Source organism: Limanda limanda, chromosome 9, assembly GCF_963576545.1.
Source record: "Limanda limanda chromosome 9, fLimLim1.1, whole genome shotgun sequence".
Classification (NCBI taxonomy): domain Eukaryota; kingdom Metazoa; phylum Chordata; class Actinopteri; order Pleuronectiformes; family Pleuronectidae; genus Limanda; species Limanda limanda.
Genome location: NC_083644.1, coordinates 12,533,853 through 12,555,374, shown reverse-complemented (window position 1 = coordinate 12,555,374; position 21,522 = coordinate 12,533,853). Strand labels below are relative to the sequence as shown.

General features: G+C 41.3%; 1 protein-coding gene across 1 annotated transcript in view; it reads left to right on the top strand.

The window, feature by feature from the left end:
* rnf13 (ring finger protein 13) overlaps window positions 1–21,522 on the top strand; it is a 35,448-nt gene that overhangs the window by 1,908 nt on the left and 12,018 nt on the right. The window contains exons 2-6 of the mRNA XM_061077605.1: window positions 702–938; window positions 1,131–1,211; window positions 7,695–7,817; window positions 20,531–20,618; window positions 21,351–21,441. Coding sequence (XP_060933588.1) covers window positions 825–938; window positions 1,131–1,211; window positions 7,695–7,817; window positions 20,531–20,618; window positions 21,351–21,441 — 497 coding nt within the window. The 5' untranslated portion in view covers window positions 702–824. The remainder of the gene's footprint in view (window positions 1–701; window positions 939–1,130; window positions 1,212–7,694; window positions 7,818–20,530; window positions 20,619–21,350; window positions 21,442–21,522) is intronic.

The following is a 21,522-nucleotide window of genomic DNA, read 5'->3' as shown; positions in this document are numbered from 1 at the left end:
TCCACATAGCTTCACAGAACTTCTCAGGTAGTCAGAATAGGTTATCACATAAGAACAAGGAAAAAGGGCTGTGATTGACATTTGTTACGTCCAAGCGTATAGTGGTAAACTGTTCCAAGTTAATTGACACAATTTCAGAATATTAATTTCAAAATCAAAATTCATGTAGTCAAGCGTTGTTTATGGTCTTCTACTTAACACAAACATGCACTATTCCAAGCCTTGCACAGTGTGCTGCTGCAGTCAGTGTGAGTCAAACATCTGAAAGTAACTTTAGTGGTTCAGCGAGTTGACTGCTGAGTCACAGTACAGATAATCTGTTTGACAAAGCTGGAGCACACAGCTAAATGTCGACATCATTTTCTCTTAAAACTCCAGAAAAGACAGGCACTCAACTGACATCAATACCTTTTAGTGGATGTTCCACAGCTAACGTCAAACTCTGACTTACTTATTTCCCAATCAAGGAAAATTGCAAAAGAAAAATTAGTGCTGAAGATTAAATCACCCTATTCAATCTCTTTTTGCAGCTAATACAAGTTAATATTGTAATTGTGAGTGTTTAGGAGTTAGGAACTTTTAAGAAATATCATTATCTCATTTAAGAACTTATACATTTATATAAGGACAATTCACGACTGTTTAATCTATGTTTGTGAGTTAGGGTTTTACATTGATGCAAGTATTGTTGTCTTTTCTAGGTGTGACAGCAGCAGAACGGTGCATAAAGGGGATCCACTGCAGGCCAACGTGTGTCTGTGTGTTTATGTTGTATGTTTGTGAGTGAGTGGCACAGCAGTTGGGGGTTGTAACGTGATGCCAAGATGCTGCTGTCTCTGGGAATGTTAATGCTGTCGGCGACGCAGATTTACACCATCTTCACCGTGCAGCTCTTCGCCTTCCTCAACCTGCTGCCCGTGGAGGCTGACATTTCTGCAGTGAGTGTTTCGTCAAACCACTAAAACGATCTCCATGTCAGGCAGGGTCTCAGTTACAACTTGATGAGAATCTCAGGCCTGTGTTTGAGTCGATTTATGCCCCCTATTGGTCAAAACCGGCGGTGCCATCGTTTTGGTTTTTGAAAAAGCATCAGGCTCTGTTAAATATTAAACATGTTTTCCATCTTTCAGTACTCCTTTGAAAACAAAACGGAGACCTTCGATGACCTGCCTGCACGGTTCGGTTATCGTCTCCCCAGCGATGGACTGAAGGTGAGTGAGGAAGGGGCAGAGTTGTTTGACTAAGTGATTTATTTAAAGGCCTAATGGCAAATCATGAGAGTAACTATGAAAACATAAAAAAAGAGAGTGGGTGGAGAAAAAAAAACATCATTAATGTCATGCTCAAAAGATCATAAACTTGGAAGGGAAAAAAATATACCACTTATTTTTGATTGATATGTATTTATATAGATAATGAATGGATGGATCGATTTGTAAAAAAGTTCAAGCTCACTATAGGAAATAATAAAATAACTTGTTAAATACCTACTATCACCCTCAAACACTGGCCCCAAATATACAGTGTTTTACATTTTACAATGTGTCTTGATGCTGGTAAAGATTCCTTTACATCTCAGCAGAATACGATTATTTTCAAGTTGACTTCCTGATTTGTGTATATCTATAAGTTGCAGCAGCCAGCTAAACTCAAAAACAGTTTAAAAATACCACACATTGCAGATCTACTGCACAAAGGAAGAACTAATTAGACCCCTATAAAGTTCAATAACTTTACCATGAAAAAGCTTTTATACGTTGCTGCTCTGTGTTGTGAATTGTAAAGACGTGTGTTGTTACTGTATGCCACCACCCCCAGCCCCCAGCACCCACCACCACCCCCAGCAACCCACATACTGTTTGATCCACAAAGCTCTCAAACAGAGGGATGATTCATGTCTGCCATCTAAGCTGGTCATTGTGGCTATTCCCAGAGTCAAGAGCCCAGTAGTTGTTGTTTTTGTTGTTGTTGTTGTTGTTGTTGTCTTCGTCATCCCAAGGATTTCAGCTCACATAAGCAAACTGATTGCAAAATGCTTTGTGTTTTGGTTAAGCCTGGATATTTGGACATAATTACAGCCACTTATCTACATGTAAGGATGCTAAGTTTAGCATCATGGCAACATTATAATTGACCCACAGCTGAGTTATGGCATTGTCACGAGTTCTGACCCCATCTTGTTTGTTTTAAGGTATTATATTTCTAAAATCAGACCATTTCAGAACAATCAATTTTCATTGGAGCTTGGCCAGTTAACACTTAAAAAAGTTGGTTACAGTTCAGATAATAGATTTATTTACTTTTAGAAAGTTTGTGTATGTGTGACAACCTAAACTAATAAGTGGAAAGTTTGGTTTCCCTTAGCCTAGTGTGTAATTCACATACCATATAAAAGCACTCTCTCTGTGTCACTGTCCGATGGAAGGACAAAATACCCCCAAAATTAAAATTCAATAGATAAAACTTATTGAAACAAAACTTTGCAGGCTGTGGTCACAATGGCACATAGTTAACTGCAGGTGCAGGTGTCCCAGTTGTATGTGGCAGTAAAACAGACGTTTAGATACTGTGTCTAGGGGTCGGTTGCTGTGGTGTCTAACTGTGGTCATTTGTCACTTATTAATGAACATATTATCATACATATGAATATCTCTACAGGAAAGGTAGGTGGGTTGCTCGGCAAGCAGCGGGGATTATGGCGCACATTCTTACTGCTTAGTGTGTATGTGTGTTAGTGTTATGTAACAGTCAGTGTTATGAAAGCAGAGACAAGGCTTAGGCCCTCTGTCTCTCTCTCATCTGTCTGTGCTGATGTCTAGTCAGGGCAGAGAGTCCGAGTGCCATGCAGACATGCTACCCTAGTCCCTGAGGGCAAAACTCGCCTGTTCCTCCCCGTGTCTGCCTGAGCGAGTGTGGCAGGGAGCTGTTTCAAGACGACTGCAGTGATTTACATTTAGGCTAAGAAATGTTTCTATGATACAGTTACGGTAAACAGACTGCATTTATATAGCGCTTTTCCAGACTCATCATCCACCTAAAGGGCTTTACAGTTCAAGTTGCTTCCACCCATACACACGTTGCTAGATTCAGCCCATTTTCTATTCATACTCTGTCAGTATAGACATCAGGGTTAATTTGGGCTTACAGTAGAACTTGCCCAATCACTTTGGGATGCAAATAGGAGGTGCTGGGCATAGAACCACCAACCTTTTAGTTACTGTAATCTTTGCCTCCTCAGCCACAGCTGCTCAGTTTATTCAGATTTATGGAGAATAAAGGTGAACATCATTATTGTCTTTCCCATTAAAGTAAGGTGTTATCATAAATCTGTTAAGGTTTATGCAAATCCAGTGACGGACTAATTCCATGCATGCTGGTGGGCAAAAGCCAAAGTGCATCCTTAAAATTTGCATCATTCAGTCTTATGGGATAAACTCACTTCAGAGGTTGTGGTCCTGCAGCTGTATAATGCCTGGAAAAAACCTCTGGCATCACAAGGCAGCACAAGTCTGTTTGTCTGCAGAGGATTCCCCACAGGGAGCTCGGCCTCAAACCGAGCCTCCCCTGTTCCCACTTACACAACCGGGCTGTTAACTGTTGCCTCAGGGTTGCAAAGCAAGGCCAATGCAAGCCTGCGTAAACCCACACAATGCAGTTATGCTTTGTTTCATTTCTGAAAAGTTCATAGCAATAGTTTCAATTTATGAATGGATTTAAAATGCAGCATGACAGCACTCGTCAGTGTGAAATTACAATAACAAATATTCAGATTAAGTAAGCAGTATAAAAACCACAATGAAAAGTACTTTAAAACTTTGCATGGATAGAAACTTTGTTACGTCTTGTATTTTGGCACTATGATTTAACTATGGCTAACAAAAGTGGATGAAGGAATGTGAAAATTCGATACTCAACTTAAAATAACTTCACAGGAAAATGTCTCAGCTTTTTAGGCTTTTTTGTTTTTATTCCATTTCTGGACCCATTTTCCATTCCACAATTACAGGCTGATCTGGACTCACAGTCTGAGGAAGGGCTCTCGAGCTTCCTCTGGGTAGCCTCTGTGGTTTGGGTTGTTGCAGAGAGAGGCGATGAGCGACGGCTTTGCCCGGTTATAAAACCTCAAAAGTGCACACACCAGTATAAATATAAATATTCCCTATCATGTGACATAAACGCCTGGTTCCTAGATGTGCTTTTCCAGAGACCACAAAAGAGATTATCGGATCATCTAATATTTCTGAGTAGTTTGCTTATGTTAGAAACAGTAGAAGGAATTTTGTCTCATTAGTTGGTTAATACCAAATTTAACGCAAACGTGTCTGTAGTCATTTCCTCAGGCTCTAATTGAGGTTTGAATATAGTTGAGGGTTGATTGGACAGTAAACACTCCTCCCTTGTCACATGTTGTCTCGAGGATTGTTGAGCAAAAAGACCCATTAGGGTGAAACAGTTTTTCTGTGGCGGCTCCAGTTTACTCCCACAGTCAAAACACATGCAAGTCAGTTGAGCTGGAGACTTTGCCCATGAAAATGATTTCTGGGCGAGAGCTTGTGTGTGCGAACATGAACGTGGCTCCAGAGGAGGATATCAGAGGACTGCCTGCTCTACCCAGGCCGACCACTCACCTTAATTTTCTGGACATTTTCCTGTTGTTACGAACGTCATGACATTTTTTTTAGATACTAATTGAAATTGCACTGCCCTGGAGAAACGATATTACATTCTACATTGCATAGTTTTACTGTTTAGTTAGAAAGGACAATACAGTCTCGATTGATTGATTGATTGATTGATTGATGTGGACAATCTCCTGCTGCTTTCTTTATATATTAAATCAAACTCCATTTTCAAGTCATCTTCTGGAACTCATGTCAGAAAAAATGTGTTGGTGAATGGTTGATGCATTATTTTTAATGTGATAAACGATCAAACACACAGGGGCCATAAAGACATCATTGAAACATCTAATTCCTAGACACCTGCATATCGCAGTGAAATGTTGTTTCACCACTTCATTGATTGTTCTGCTTTTCCCACCCACATACTCTCAGTCAGTCTAAAGTTTGACCCTGAAACAATCAAGGTCAGGTCTAGGTGGAGAATCTGAATCTGCAGCTGAGCCTGGAGTAACCCAGGCGTTAATCTGCTTACAGGAAGCTCAGGCTACAGAGAGTTTCTCTCTTTACTGATCCCAGAGCAAGTCTGCAAACAATCCTCACAGAGAGGGTTTTACTGACAGGATTAATTGTGATCACGCTGCACTAATTTGGAATAGTCCACCAAAGAGGCCCTCTCCTTCCTGTTGGGTTCTGCAACAATAGAAACCCACAGTTGTTTGTTGAGCTCATTAGCTGTAAGATGAACTCACTGGTCTTAATCAGCTTGATAATCAACGTATTTTACACAGATTCCTTTTCAAAGTTAAAATTAACCATAATCTCAGAGAAAACAGCACCAGAAAATCTTCATCATGTGGTGAACTGGAGTGAATTCAACAGTTTGTGTTTTCAAAATCAGGCATTTTCTCCAAAATTAAAGCACATCAGGTCCGGTCGCAGTCACAGTATTTCTACAACCATTAGAGCTGAAAGAAGCAGCCACGGTCATATTACTGTAGCTTTAGTTTTTTTTTTATTTCAACATCATACTCTACTGTTTCAAAACATATTGTTATACACAAAAGTCCCATATCACAGTTTGTAAGCTGCAGCTATAGTTTGGCATTTGGTGCCTAAGTTGATTTCCTCTCACAGACTCCGTTTCCATCTCCTCTCAGTCCACATTTTCCAGGATTCCCCTTCCTACTCGAGTTATTTCCTGTTTTTCACCATCATCTTGTCTCTGCATTCTGCAGTGCTGGCTGGTGTTTTTTTTTTCCATGTTTTTTTCTACCCAATAGAGGGCTCTCTTGCCACTGGTTTCAAAGTGAGGAGGAGGGGAGGAAGAATGTGAGGCAGTGGCACAGTGATGTCATTTAGCTGCAAGGCAGGGCTGCACTGGAGGAGGAGGAGTTATCCAGGGGTGAGGACAGAGGGTGATTCCTTCCTCACAAGTCTCTCCTCCCTGATTTACGAATATCTCCCTGATCCCAGGAGTAAATAACATTTAACATTTAGTCCAATAATATTAATCTACAACAAGACATTGGTGTGTGTCCGCATCTTTGTCTCCACTCTGTCGCACCGTGCTGCGGCTTGGTTTTTGTCACTCTGGTAATTTTCCATTTGTTGCAGAGATGTTGTTTTGGAGTCAATGTCCGGTGACAAGACACTATGTTTGTGTGTGTGTGTGTTTGTGAAAGAGAGCGAGAGAAAAATTGCTGGTAGTCTCCCACAGCAGTCAACACTTCCATGCCTACCACCCTGCCTCTGACACACAGGCACACAGTTGCTTAGTAATGTATATCACATAAGAAACCTCCCGCCTCATTTCCGATGTTTTTTCCGCTCATCATCTGTTGTACATTTATCCGCTCTTTCTCTCTTTTATTGTCACCTTCTCTATTTTTGTCTTTTTGCCGTCCCGTTTTCTGTATTTTAGTCCCCGTCTGATTCTCTTCCATATTTGTATCGTTTGTTGTTCTTTTCCTTTTCTTCTCCCTCCCTTTATCGCTCAGTCAGCCTCTCCGTCTCTGATCCTCTCACTATCTCCCTCTCATCAGTCACTTTAAACGCTGCTGCTAGAAATGGGATTAAGACAGGAAGCAGCAGAGGGTGAGAAAGAGAGAGGGGAAACACAAGAGTTTTTCTGTGATAAACTGAGAACAACAGCACCCTTCAAATCTAGTAGACTATAAAACACATACGTACACACACACAATCCTCATTCCAGTGGGAAACTCTGTATTCATCATGTAAGTGTTACTTTGTTAGATTAATCTTTGATTTACCGGTGCTAAGTCTGGGGCCGCAGCAGAACCATTTCTCAGCATCTCGGTTTTCTTTTCCTTATTTTTACAAGTTTGTTTTTCATGCGTGGTTGTGATGGATGTTGTTATTCTGGGAACTGCAGGAAAAGATGGCGCTGCTCAAATTCTGGGTCAGGGAGCTTTGTCTGGGTCCTGGGGTGTAATTTTGTTTTGTCTAGCTGCACAGAAACACTGAAGAAACATATTTGATGCTGTCATTTATCATATCGTCATGTGATGTGAGTTTCTGGCATAAATTATATTGAATACAGACCAAACTATCAAAACCAGATTATATATGAGCAGTGGTGTCTCAGAGGTGGGAGGAAGTGAGATCATGATAATAAATGTCGCTTTGAGTCTAAAGATGAATCCCTGTCAAAGTGCCTCTGAGCAAAACCTCTCATATGATGGTTTTTAATTTGTATTAATTATTAGAGGAAACACATTCTGATGCATGAGTAAATGAAACTGAATGAATGTCATGTAATGTAACTACTCTCTGCAATGAAACGTTTAATCATGTTTACTGGTCGCTTACAGCTATTTATTTGATCTGATCAGTCATTAATAGCATTTGAAAAACAGATGATCATGAATGTAGAAGCGGTTTTAGCTTCTTAAAGACTTATCACTCTTTATAAAGCATTAAATATTCTCATACTTGCTGTAAACAATGTTTTTCCTCTGTGGGAAATGATCGCCTCGTTTCTCGACTTCCTATAAATGATGTTTGCTTAAGCTTGCATGTAAGTCACTCACGTGTCTATTGATGTCTCCTCAGGGCTTCCTGATTGGTGCACGGCCAGAAAATGCGTGCGAGCCAATCGAGCCGCCTCCAAGGGACAACTTGACCGGCGCCTTCATTGTCCTCATCAAACGGTTCGACTGCAACTTTGACATAAAGGTACAGTGTTTCCACGGGTTTGTGTGTGTGCGTGTTTGTGTGTGCGTGTTTGTGTTAGCATCGGCGTCACACCTTTTAATCAACAGCCACCAACAAATGACCAAACTGTTAATCATCATTGGTAAAAATGAATTGTGGCCTTGGGTTTCACTGACTGGCTTCCTGTGCTGGTTCATTTCAAGTCTATAATTTTGGAAACTGGGAATGCTGTTTTAGTGCACAGCAGTACCTACAAACTTTATCTTTTAGGGAAGATGTTAAAACTTCAATGTGTATGTTACTTTACTGTATTTACAGTATGTCAGGTGGTGGTGTTCAGAGTTAGTTTCACTGGAAACAGTAAAACGCCAATTTCCTGAATAAGAATCTATGCGTCTTTAGTGCCCCTCTTCTCCTTTTGTTGAAGTTAGTCGCTGAGCGGCTGGAGGTTGGACAGAGATGATCTCGGCTAGTCACCTGAGGCAGATAGATGTCGTCAGAAGGAGATGAAGTACAAAAGGAGTGCAGTTGTGTTTGTGTATCTATCTGTGACACTCTGACTTATTAAGCAGGAAAAAAACTTGTCACCCTTAGTGGTTTTATATTAACCTATAGATTTGAGGTGGAACGTGTCATTGGCTTTGGCAGTTTTGAACAAAACACATTAAATCCACATTAGTTTCAGTGCCTCTGCAATCTTTACAACGCAAGCACAGCACAAGCAGGTTTTTTTTTTGGGACGGTTGAGACCTTGATGAGACACTTGAGTTAACACACAAGGGGCAGGGGTTTCATTGAAGATATATTTCCTTTTTTGTCATTATACTGGAAGGCTTTCTCATAAATGTCACAGCGACTGAGTGTCATAAGTTTGTTTAGAAAGCCCAATATTTATGATGTGGTTGATAAACAAGATGATCAAAGGATTAGATGTAGTTTTGTTTTTTTTAACCAGTGGATGCTAATTTTACTAGAAATACCCCCAATGCTGCAGTAAATGCCGAGTCGGACATCCGTAAGTATGCAAATCTATGTACGGATGATCCAATACCATTTATTCAAAGTATGTTAATTTCACCCAGACCGAAAAAATATTAATTTCTCACTTGAAGGAGAAGTAATGTGCCCATCTATCATAAAGGACGGGGGGAGGGAGATGGAGTGATGTAGAAAGGGGAGGAGAGTGAGAGCAGCGATGAATAATGGACTGATTGAGAGGAAAGCATGCAACCTCTTGGCATCTTCTTCCTCTGTTTCTTTCCACCTCTCTGTCTCTTACTGTACTTACCTTTCCTCTCGGTACTTTGGTAGCTGCCCCCCCATTCATTCGCTCTCACTTTTTATTTTTTCCTTTTTTATTTTTTTTTCTCTGTTGTAACTGTGGCGCAGCCATGCAGCCTTATAAGGTCTCACTGCATCTCACACACACACTCACAGAAACATGTTGACCGACAGAGCAGTGAGGTGTTCCCTTTCCTGGAGCATAACCAGACTCTGCTCCACACAGACACACAATGCACACATGCCAGTATGTATGTGCCAGAAGAGGGAGACAAAAGTTCCACAATGCAGGTTTAAAATGTGGAACCACGTAAGAAAGGGCAAAGTCCATGTTTGTATCTTTTCAGGGACGTTTGTTGTTCTCTTCTGCATTTCTTCTCAGTATCTCTGCTGTCAGTATCACAACATGTTCAAATGAAGTGTTTGATAGCAGTTTGACAGATATCTTCATTGTAATGGTCCTCTCTCTGTAGGGAAAAACAACCCTATCTATATGGCCTCCAGATTTATTTTCTGTTGCAGTACCACAGCTGGCAGCTAGGGTAACCTGGCAGCACTGAACATGGTCAATGTGTCAAATGAACACAACCACTGGTTTACTGCTCATATTCAAACTTCTCTTCAATAGAAAGAGGATTTATTAAGGTACAACTAGAGATTGACCATGGGGCTGGAAGGTTAACCCAAAACCTATGCGTGTGTGTGAATATGTGCATCTGGGGGTGTGTGTGTGTTGGGTAACTTGGGGAGGATGTGTTTTAAGTGTTATCTGCTTTTATAATCTTTTATTTTGCTCTTTTGCTCTTTGCTCAAGCCCTGTCCTTGCTTTCTTTCTCTCTCTCTCACACACACACACACACACACACACACACACACACACACACACACACACACACACACACACACACACACACACACACACACACACACACACACACACACACACACACACAGTCTGTGAGTTCTGGTTGTTCTGTCTGAACCTTACCTCTGGTTTACTTATTGTGTGCTGTCTCTCTCTCTTACTCTCTCTCTCCCTCTCCCTCATTCACAGCTATCCTTTCCTCTGCTTCCCTTTCCCTTTGAATTTGTCTCTCCATCCCTTTCACTGTTGTTCTTATCCGTCTTATCCTTGCTATTGTCCATCTTTAAATCTACCTGCTGATCGATCTCTCTCTCACGCACACACACATGTACAAACACACAAACACAGTCCTTTCCCAGTTCCCTCCAGAAGCTGCAGGGAAACAAAGGAATACTAAATTCCATCCTGACGGAGATGAGGTGTGTGTGATGAGTGGTGCAGGGGGGTCAATGTCCACTGCCGCCCACCTCTCTCTCCTCAGCCTCTTCTTTAGCCTTAAGCCATCAGCTTCCAGTGAGCAGCAGCATAGAGCTTTAGTGGATCCTCGGTCGTAATGGGCTATAAAACAGAGGCTCACCCACTTAACCCTCCATCTAGTCTCAACACCTCCACCCTCATAGCACGAGTGTGAGAGGGAGAGTGCGTGAGTGTGTGTTGCGATAAGACTTGAGGGAGAGGAGGTCGAATGTCGAGAGAGAGTGTTGGAGATGGTGGGGGGGTGAAGGAGATCAAGTGAGGGGTGTTAATAGGCACTCTCAGAATTTTCCATAAGCACCTGCTGTCAGCTGGATGGTCGAACATTAAAACATATCCAGTCGAATACTTTTTTACTGCCTTAAGTCACGTCCCATTTTATAACCATAGAACTATAACCTTTACCTAATGAAGGATTCAGGCGTTGGACGTCTGGATTTAAAGTTATCAGAGAAACAAGATAGTTAACAGCAACGTCGCCCATTCCGTGTTTGAATCTTCAACACAGAACAGCAAGGTGTAACAATCCCTGCCTTGATCAGGCTGGGAGATAATTGTCTTTTTTTCAAAGAATATACTCAGACAGGATGAGATTGGATTTATATTTCAAATAAAATAATCATATGCGTTATTTAGTTTTAGCTTGTATGTCACAATTCACAGCTCAATAACCGGAGTGTTTGTGTGTGCGCGTGGTTGTGGAGGACAATCACAGCATCTGCGGCAAAGCAGGTAGAAAAACGCTTTCATATTTTTCATACTCTCGGTTGTCAACTCAATTTAAGCATTGAGTTAAGCGTTAAGTCTCCAGGAAATGGATGTATGTGTGTGGGTGTGCGCGTGTGTGAGAGAGGAAAACATTCCTCCATGGACGCCTCGTTTAGAAAGTAAATCTCCAGAGAGAGAGGGTTTGCATTTCCTGTACCAGGATTCTTTGAGGTGGTGGTGGTGACCGGGGGTGGGGGGAAGTTGACCTTTCTGACCTTTCTGGGAGTGGGGGGAGTGTGTGGGGGGGGACAGGAAACTCAATACCCTTTTCCTCCCCTCTCTCTCTCCAACCAACCTCTCCTCCCTTCTTTCCCCTGTGCAGCCTGTCCGTCCCTCAGCAGAAAACACACACTCGGGTAGACGGGCAGGTCTACGTAGATACATTGAGACATAATGTCCTAGTTATGTAACGTGTACTGTGATCTGCTTGGCGCGTTTGACCACCTTTTTCTTCTCTTACTCGTATTTGCTGTTTTTCACCTATTCTCTCTCTCTGCTGCCCTCTACCCACATTGTTTTTATTCGTGTCTTTTCTCCACACTACTGTCATTGATGACAACATGATTAGATGTGTCTCTTAACTACTTCATAACTCCATTCCTACATGTTCCACTATGTTCCCTCTACAGTTTCTTCTTATGATTATATCTTGTCCAAGTTTATCAAAATATACACGCAGGTTTATAATTAGAATTATTGCAGACTAATACAACACCTCTCTAAATATGTTCCGTAGTTTTGGATTTGTGTACTTAATAAATAGGTAACTGAATGTATTGTATTGCTTCAAAGTAAAACCCAAGTGATATGTATTTTGCTGATATATATTTAAGAAAAATGATAACCAAGATTTCAGATCAAACTCCAAATGACATATAAATGTGATTGAGGCTTGATATCTTTCAGTTTCACCATAAACATTTATTATGAATAACTATAAATACAACCAACTATATTGGTCTTGAACTAAGATCAAATAAACACAGATATAATATCTGATTTTATTGGCCAACTGATTGGTTGGGTTCTACTTTAAAATGAACCTATGAAAGTTACAAATTACTACATGGGGTCATTTTAAATGCTAGAACATGGTGTTACAGTAGGACAAGTAGAGAAGGCTCAAAGTGATTCAGTGAAGTCTGTTTTTCAGCAATATTCCAGTGTATTGTACAGTGGTTAATAGAGATGAAAGGTTTTTCACCATGTGAGACAAAGGTCACAGCATGAAACTGTCCAAAACCCTTCTGGCAAAGAGGAGTTCAGACTAAACGTCCAGTCCTGTTATAGAAGCTGTTTCTCCTGACTGGAAGCTGACGAGACACAGATCAGGCTCAGTAACACTAAACAATTCCAAAACATTTACCAGAAGAGATCACTCTAATACTGTTCACACATGGTACGGACTAGAGGGAGACGGATAAGACGAACAGGCCAGACCAATACAACGAGAAACTGCACATGAAGCAGGGATGGCATTCGTTTAGTTTTGATTTATTAAGTGTGTTATTCAGCTGTAAAATATTCCCCTCAGGACACATATTTATCACACTGTTTAGAAAAATAATTCAGTTTAAAAGTTTTTATTAGTTTATTACAGTAATTTATTGCTCCACTCTGAGTCTGTCATTCTGCTCTCCATACATTGTCTGAGTTTATATATTCTGTTGTTTTGTGTGTGTGTGTGTGTGTGTGTGTGTGTGTGTGTGTGTGTGTGTGTGTGTGTGTGTGTGTGTGTGTGTGTGTGTGTGTGTGTGTGTGTGTGTGTGTGTGTGTGTGTGTGTGTGTGTGTGTGTGTGTGTGTGTGTGTGTGTGTGTGTCTTTCCACCAAGTTCCTGGGACTATCGCACAGAAGCTACACAATTATTTTATCGTAATCAATGTAGTGATGAATTTGGCCCGGGTTTCCACCTTGCTAGAATATTGTCAGGGAAGAGGCATGAAATTTGCCAGAGGCGGGAATTCTCCATGCAGGAAAAACCCTGGTTTATATAGGATTGTCGTCGCTACAAGAGCATAATGGAAACAAAGACATCCTCAGTATCTGTAATATCTGGTCAGAGAGAAAAATCCACTTGTGTGTCTTTGCTTTTATAAGCCGCCTGAAATTGTTCGCTATTCCTCTGGTGGCCTGTAATGTCCCATCTAGCCTTGTTTCTTACCTCTGCCTAACAGTAAATACATTTCACCGTGTGGCCTATTTGTGCTGCTGTGACCTCATAGCCCCCAAGCTACACACACTCACACACAGGCCTCAGTCTTTATTCAAACAATGATCTAGCTTCCTGCCCACAGTCCCTCAGTCTTATGACAGGGTATGACTATGGCTGACTGGATGTATGACTGGCTCGTGTGTGTGTGTGTGTGAGAGAGAGATTGGGCAATAGCCATATGTCCTGGCTGTGTCATTTTTTTGAAAGCAGATAGTTCGGCCTGTTCCCTTTGGCCTATATCTCTCTCTCTCACACAAACACTGTACATATACAAATGCACTCACAGTAGTTACAGTAACTTATTCAAAATGTCGAAAATGTTTACGCCATTAGTTCATTGCATTAATTGTGTTTCCACTGCGTTATCAGTGTATGCAACTCCTTCCTGCAGTCTGCGGTTTTAAATTAACTCTTTATCTAATCAGCTGCCTGGACCTTGAAACTGATCCCAGCTTTACTCTGCACCGGGCTGCATTCCTCTGAAACATAGAGGAGAGAGAGCGTGAGAAATGGGGTTTGGTGAGAATTGGGAGTCGGGGTGATATAACAAGGGGTAATGAGGGCAGAGAGAAGTATGAGGTTAAATTTGGAGAAGGAGGTAGAAGAGGAGGAAGACAAAAAAGATTTGAAGGGAGGAGAATAGAGAGAAAAGGGGGAGGAGAAATAAGATGAAGGATGGGAGTAGGGAGGTTGTGGAGGGGAAGTGAAATGGGATCGGGCAGCGAGTGAATGAGAAGATGAGGAGAGAAAAAAAAGAACAATGGGAGGAAAATTGTTGAGGGATGAGAAAGGGGGGGGAATGAGGACCTGATTGAGAGCTGCTGTCCAAACGAGAGGAGATGAAAATGGCAACTTGCATCTGATACGGTTTAGGAAAACAAATCAGTGCATCTGCGTTTCTCTTTTACTTTTTCAGCCATTCACCTAACAGCATTTTTAAAGGCAAAGAACTACACATATTTCATGTTTCATTTAATTCTCCACTAAGGTTTCAGAAGTTGTGTTTTGGGCAAAATTAAAAACAGAAAGGGGAACAATATGTGGGAAAAGGTGCAGGAAGGAGGATGAATTAGAGTAGAAGTCTTCACAGAACCAAAACGTTGCTTCAGTCCAAACAGATCTTTATACAGCGAAAACTCCAACGTACTGTCTTGTCACGTCACCATCAATTTGTATGACCATATAACTATAATCTTTTTAAATAGATGATGGATTTGAGGTCATCAGAGAAACAAGCTGAGCAAACAGCCCCCTCTTACAGCCAAGTTTCAACCCACCATGACTTCACCCTAGTGAGCTGCCGCTTTGAAACCTTCATTTTGGCATTTTGTCTTGGTTTTGTGAAACCAGACGTAACCATATACGGCGGAGCGGAGGGTGGAGCCTGGCTCTGAGCTCGAGGCCACTGCACGCCCACCTACAGCTGCGACCTGCACCATTGGATGGTACTAGCTGTCAATCACACGGTATCAACACCCTAATACCCAGTGCTTCATCCTTTATTTGACTCACAAATGGGATTATAATTTCCAAAATGAACATTATGCTGTTTTGAAGACGACTTGAAACTAAGGATTAGGACCCCAACCTTCTTAAGAAAAGTTGATGTCAGACACTTCCGCATTGGCTTCACTTCCCAGAACTGTTGTTGTTGTCGATCTTTATATGTAAAGTCAGCCAAAGAAGAAAGTAGCTGCAGGTGTCACGTTGTCGTTCCTATTTGTGTCCCACTCTCGTGAACACAATATCTCAAGGGCCCCGTGAGGGAATTTCTTTGAATTTGGTGCAACGGTTCACTTGGACTTGAACTCATTAAATTGTGTTGGTCAAAGGTTCAAGGTTAAAGGTCACTGTGGCCTCACAAAAAATGTTTTGTGACACTTTTCATACAAATCTGATCATAAATGTCTCAAAGAATAAAATTAAGTCAAAGGTCAACTTCATTGTGACATCATGAAGTTCTGCATCAACACTGGACACTAGTCAGCAGCGTAACTCGGGAGCATTGTGAACAGGTTTCCTGCAACGTGACTGGTTGAGGAAACATACAAACACAATGTGGTGATTCTAGTTTTTCTCTCTCCCTGCTACCCTTTTAAATAGTTTATATGCTAATTATTTGGTGTTTAGTTACAGTGAGATAAAACCAATTTTTGAAACTTAAAAAAATACATTAATTTTACTTAATCTTGACTGGTGTTTATGCTGCAACACTTACTTTGAGTTATGTCGTGTGCGAAAGGTGTGCTGTGCTGCTCAGACTCATTTACACAAAGCACAGGTCAAGTCTGCTCTATGCAAACGCAGTCCGGCGGCAGCACCAGGCTCAGAGCTGATCATTTTTACAGCCTTCATGGGACACAGGTGTGGACTAATAATGGACAATCACAAAATGAATAAAAGAGGACCTGGAGTTAAGGAGGATGGGGGAAGAGAGCAAGTAGAAAATAGAGTGTGTGAAGCAGAGGATGTTGGTGGTGCAAGAGGAAGAAGAGAAGGAAAAAGAGGAGAGGCGGGGAAGACAAGTCTATGTTTCAGCTGCAGCACTGGATGAGGAGGCTGTGCAGGGTTGGCAGCAGATACACACAAATGAGGGAGGTTGCAGTCATTATCGACACAAGCATGCACACACACACACATGCGCACACACACACACACTGTCGGTGGTGTGATGCAGCAGTAATGAGTGATGCTATCAGCAGTCTCTGTCCACACTGCCACTCTTACAGATCCTGCTACAGGAGCAGAAACATAAGACCTGTGTGTGCTGGCATATGTTATGTCATAGTCAGTCAGTCTGTAGGTAGATGATACCAGGACATTATTATTTAACTCTTCTTTTCACAACCTTTTTGTGAACTTAGATTTGAACCGATCATCGATTAGAAATCAATTTATTGAGCAATAAGACCCACATAGAGATTTAAATGTTTATCTTTGTTTATTCTCTTTGTTGGGATGTAAACGGTTAACTCCAGCGCCACAGAGCGAGGCAGCTCCAGGTGGCAGCGTTTACACAGCTCCAGTCGACTGTGACCGACACAAGTTGGGTCTGACGCACTTTAATTTGTACATACAAACACTGTGTTTTTACAGTGATTTTACAGTGTTGTGGAAATGTGTTTTTTTATTTTTTCAGTAACACCTTCTCTCACATACTCCCACACATTCACAGGAAGCTGCTCGACACAAATACACAGTCCATAGCTGTCGGTCTCCAGCCGCTGCGACCTTCTGACTGAAGGACACGAAAACTTAAAATGCCTCAATGGGCAAAATAAAACAGGTTCATCAGGTTTGTTTGGACTAAAAATTGACATTTGTAGGAAAGTTTCAAGTGCAGCAGCTGCTTGGTTTAAATTCAATTTGCCTTTAATTCTCAAACAATTAATTTATCAGTTATTTAATATACAAATAATTTTCACACATATGACACAAAATTTGTAATTTGATCGTGAAAATATTAAGAAAAAGTAGGAGCAGGCACATGCTGATGACATTTCTAGAAAGTTTACGTTAAGATTCCGATTTCTTTTAACGTAACATGTAATTTCTATGGGAATCAGAATAATTACACACGATATATTGACTTATTATCAAACTGATTCATCTTTCAGAAACACTCCAGTTGGAATCATTTCAATGCAAATTTACGAGCACTTATACAGTGTATCACACCGTGTTCTTAACCTCCAGAGTAAAAGCCTCTGCAGGTTGTTAATTTCACTGGCACGGCTCTAAAAACAACATCCAATTAAGCCGAGTCCAGTCTGTAAAAATCGATGTTGGTCAATAGCATGAATTAACCCACCACGGCTGTGCAGCAAGCAGAGTCAGACTCTGGTCAGCACACGCCAGGGTGCCACGAGAACGGAGAAAAAAAGAATCGGATGCTTATTATATTTCAAAACTGTTATGAGTCCAAGGCCTGATTGTACAAAAAAGGAAAAATATTGTAGAGTGAGGGAGAGCGAGAGAAAAACAGAGCTAGAGCTGGAGCCAAGTCATGCCGTCACATGACAATAAAAGATGTGGAGATGCCCTTGAGGAATACACTTAACCTTTAGTTCTCCCACTGTAGCTGCACAATAACAGTTCGGGGCAACTGCCATGTGAAAAAACCTGAACCTTTTCACAATAATAATGAAGAGCTATATTTTAGGTTTGGTGTTTTCCTCTTTTTTTCCATGCACTGCAATAATGAAGTTGGTTGTATAGAGTGATATTGTGTAGGCTAAGAAGCAGGAGTTTTATGTGTGCTCCCACAGGGATTACAACTGTTACTCTTCCTAATGAATGCTCTTAAATTGACATAGAAGATGGAGCTCCAGCTCACAATGGTCTGCACGCGGTCGAGGAGAAACTAGTGGCTTTTGTTTAGCTCAAGTTTTATTTGTCTAGGTTTCACATCTCATTTTCCCTCCTCTCTCCCTCTCTCCTATTCTGCTTCTCCCTACACTGCGTCCTGTCTCTCTTTGGTTCTCAGGAATGCTCTGAATGTCCTTATCTTGCCCATGCAAACACAAGGGTGAGCCAGCAGCAGAGGTTGAATTCCTCCACAGATCCCAGGCAGACAGACCACACTGCACACTGGCATCTAGACAGCACACAGCCAGAGTGGCTCCTTAGTTACACTGTAAAACCCCCCCCTAAAAAGACCCGAACAGAGCAGTTAGTGTTGAGAGTAATCACCAGGCACTTTGACTTAAACTGTCAACACCTACTTTTTTAAGTCGATTTTAGGACTTAAAGTGTGACCTTTAAAGGGTTGTTGGCTAGCCAGTGTTTTCCAGTCAGTCAAACTCGGATGGATGGTTGGATGGATGCATGGTTTAGTTATTTTATTGTCATTGTACAACAAAATTAATAGCATCCACAGATGCTCTCCCACATACGTAACAGACAATAGTTAAAGCATTACAAACTGTACTTTAACAAAGCTTTTTGTGGGTGTAAAGGTTTTGGCCTTGTGATGGGCTGGGGACTTGCCCAGGGTTTACAAAGCCTCTCGTCCAATGTCAACTGGGACCTGTCCCCCTCAAAACTTAGGCGGTACAGTTGATGGATGGCAAGGTTGTGCTTATTTACAAAGATCAAAGTCCAACAGAAAATATCTGCTCCTTGTAACCTGCCTGCTTACTGGTTATATTGCTTAACTTGGTATGGCCGAGCAGACGCCATTGCTACTGTAGCTACAGCAGTGCTTACAGCTGAGGAGGAAACCTCTGGGAAAGAGGCACGAGATGTCGCTGTCCAATCAGAGCAGGCGGTCAGAGGCCTACAAATACCTAAAAGAGTGTTTTGGTTGAAAAAAGGTGACGCAGCATTGTTTGGTATGAGATGAATAATGTGTATTTTGGATATTCCAGCATCTGTTCTAGTAAATCTCACACATTCAAATCATGAAGCTGTAAAAAGCCAAAATTTGAATCTTAAAGACTATAAAATGTCAAAAATATGGACTAATGCTCGTTTGTGATATCATACAACCGTATCCTTCACCTAGCCCACTTTCCTCCCTCAGAACTCATGCACCTGCACTGACCCAGACGCAGTATTTTGTGTGTGTGTCACTCATCCAGACAGCGTGCTTCTAGACACACACAGCAGCCATTGATACCTCCACACAATAAAGCTCTCACAGGCAAACACATGGGCTCACAATGCTGTGGCTGCCAAACGCGCTGCTTCACGTATGCCTGTGCATAAAATCACAATGACGAGGAACGGACAAAAGACAGAGCTGCTCAGTGTGGCGTCCATGTGAAGGCCACAATACACACGCACGCACGCCCGCACGCACGCACACGCCCTTACAGATCTAAATGGATTTCCTTACACCACAGCAGAGTACAATGCTCATATAAAGAGGCCTGGTCAAGCTACAGGGCATACACACACACACACATTCAACAACACCCACACTTGCACAGCTCATATTATTTACAGTGACCACCTTGACCTGGACATGTGAAGGCCCAAAGCAAAAGTTTGGTGGACCTGCCTCGTAGTGCGTAAAAATTCTTTGAAAGTGAAGGACTTAACAACTGTATTGAATCGAAGTTTTCATTATAACCAATTAAGCCATAAATCGAAGCTGCCTGCAAAACCGCGTGACCTCCTTTTGAACAAACTTTTTAGGAACAATAAAAACAACGTTTTTGTTCCTTTCAAATGTCAAAATGGGTCAAATTTGTTATAAATCTAATCGGATTAAAGCTAATCTTATTAAATGTATTTTTTTAGCCTTGTTGTAAATAACAAAGATTACATTAATGTGGAAAAGGCTTTACCGACAACTGGGACACAGTGATAAGCCTTCTGCAGTCTTCACCTGCGTTTAATGCCAGCTAGCACCCACACTTGTTAACATTTTTTTACAGGCGTCTTATTAAATATCTTTTATTTGGTAGAGCGGCACCACTAAACAAAACTAGAGGAAGGAACGAAGAAAGGATCAGTGCATTCACTCCTTTCATATTTGCAGTGATTATTTACATGATCCTGATGCAGAATGTATTTCCCTTCAATTGTAGGAGAAATGTTCACCATCCCAACTGTATCTCTAACTGTGTAAAAGCACATAATGGTTTATTCCAGGATTATATCATCACATCCTATTTCCTCCACCACATCTGTTGTGAGCCATGAGCCACAACAATGGCCAGTCAGGATACTGAAACTCCTACAGTGTGTCAGAGCCACAAAAACAGACTCACAGTTGACAGATCCTCATTACATCAGTCTCCCATGTATCTGTGATGCAGCACACAAAGCGCACGGCTGCTTTCACCATTTAACTTTTTAAAGCATAAAAACAAAGTCAACTCATCCTCCTCTGTAACTTCATCATCAAAATCTTACCTTTAAGGAAGTGATTGAAGTTTCCTGCATGAACACTGTTTCTATGTCGGTGCTTGATGTGGTTTGATGCTTCTCTCTCTTATAGTGAGACGATATTTGGTCAAATTATCCGACACACAAACTGCTGCTCTGACACTTACCACCTTCACCTTGAGCTATTTTTAATCTGATAGTAGCAGCTCAGTTTAACCCACTGGCAAACCACCAGGTATTTGTACCAGCGTGGATCCATTTAACCACCAAGGCGTAAATGTTTTGTCTCCTCTCAGGTCCTCAACGCCCAGAAAGCGGGATACAAGGCGGCCATTGTTCACAATGTGGACGCCAATGACTTAATCAGCATGGGATCCAACGATCGTAAGTAGCCCCCTCCTCCTCTGTGCTCCAACACAGAAGCATTTAGCATCGTACACAGATTTCTGTTCATGCATCTACGTTTTGACAAAGAGATTTGTTTTTCTATTACTCTGGGCCTGAGGCTAAAGCAAACATACAGTCAAGAACTCATTTATAGTCTCCAAATGTACTTGAGTCCTAGTCGTCCCCTTTCGAGCTCAGTTTTGTGTCTGGGGTTTACTTCCTCTTGAGTCTCACCAGCTATCTCAGTCCCCATTTCTTACGTGAGAATGTGCAGCAAGGTCATACTTTTTCCAGGAGGCTTTATAAACACAAAGTGATCTATACACTTAGTAATGCTAGTTGGTGATAGGTGAAATCCTATCACTCCAGGTGTACATATGCGTCAAAGAGCTATTTGAAAAACAAATGCAATCACATTTTGAGTGTAACAGAATACAAATACAACTTCATATTTACATATGAGAATCTGGAACCAGGTTTTGATCAGTTTTGCTCAAAAGGTTAAAAGTTGCCTATTGATCTCTGTCAATAAACCAATCTAGTTAATTATGAATCTCTTGATCTTCAAATCAAAAGAATGAAAGCTCAAATTGTGAGACATTTTAATATTTCCTATTATGATAGAGAGAATTCCTGTTTTATTTCCTCTTCTCTGTAGATACATTTGTATGCCCGTTTGAAACAATAGGTCAGAAGATTGATGTCTTTTTGTCTCATTTCCCTTTTTAGTGGATGTTATGAAGCAGATCGATATTCCCTCTGTGTTTGTTGGTGTGGACACGGCCAACTCTCTGAAAGAAAGCTACACATATGAAAAGGGGTGAGACTAAATCTGAATATCATTTTTTCTGGCCATCACTATAAATAGTAACAGTTCTGTTTAGCTCTGCTCATCATGATT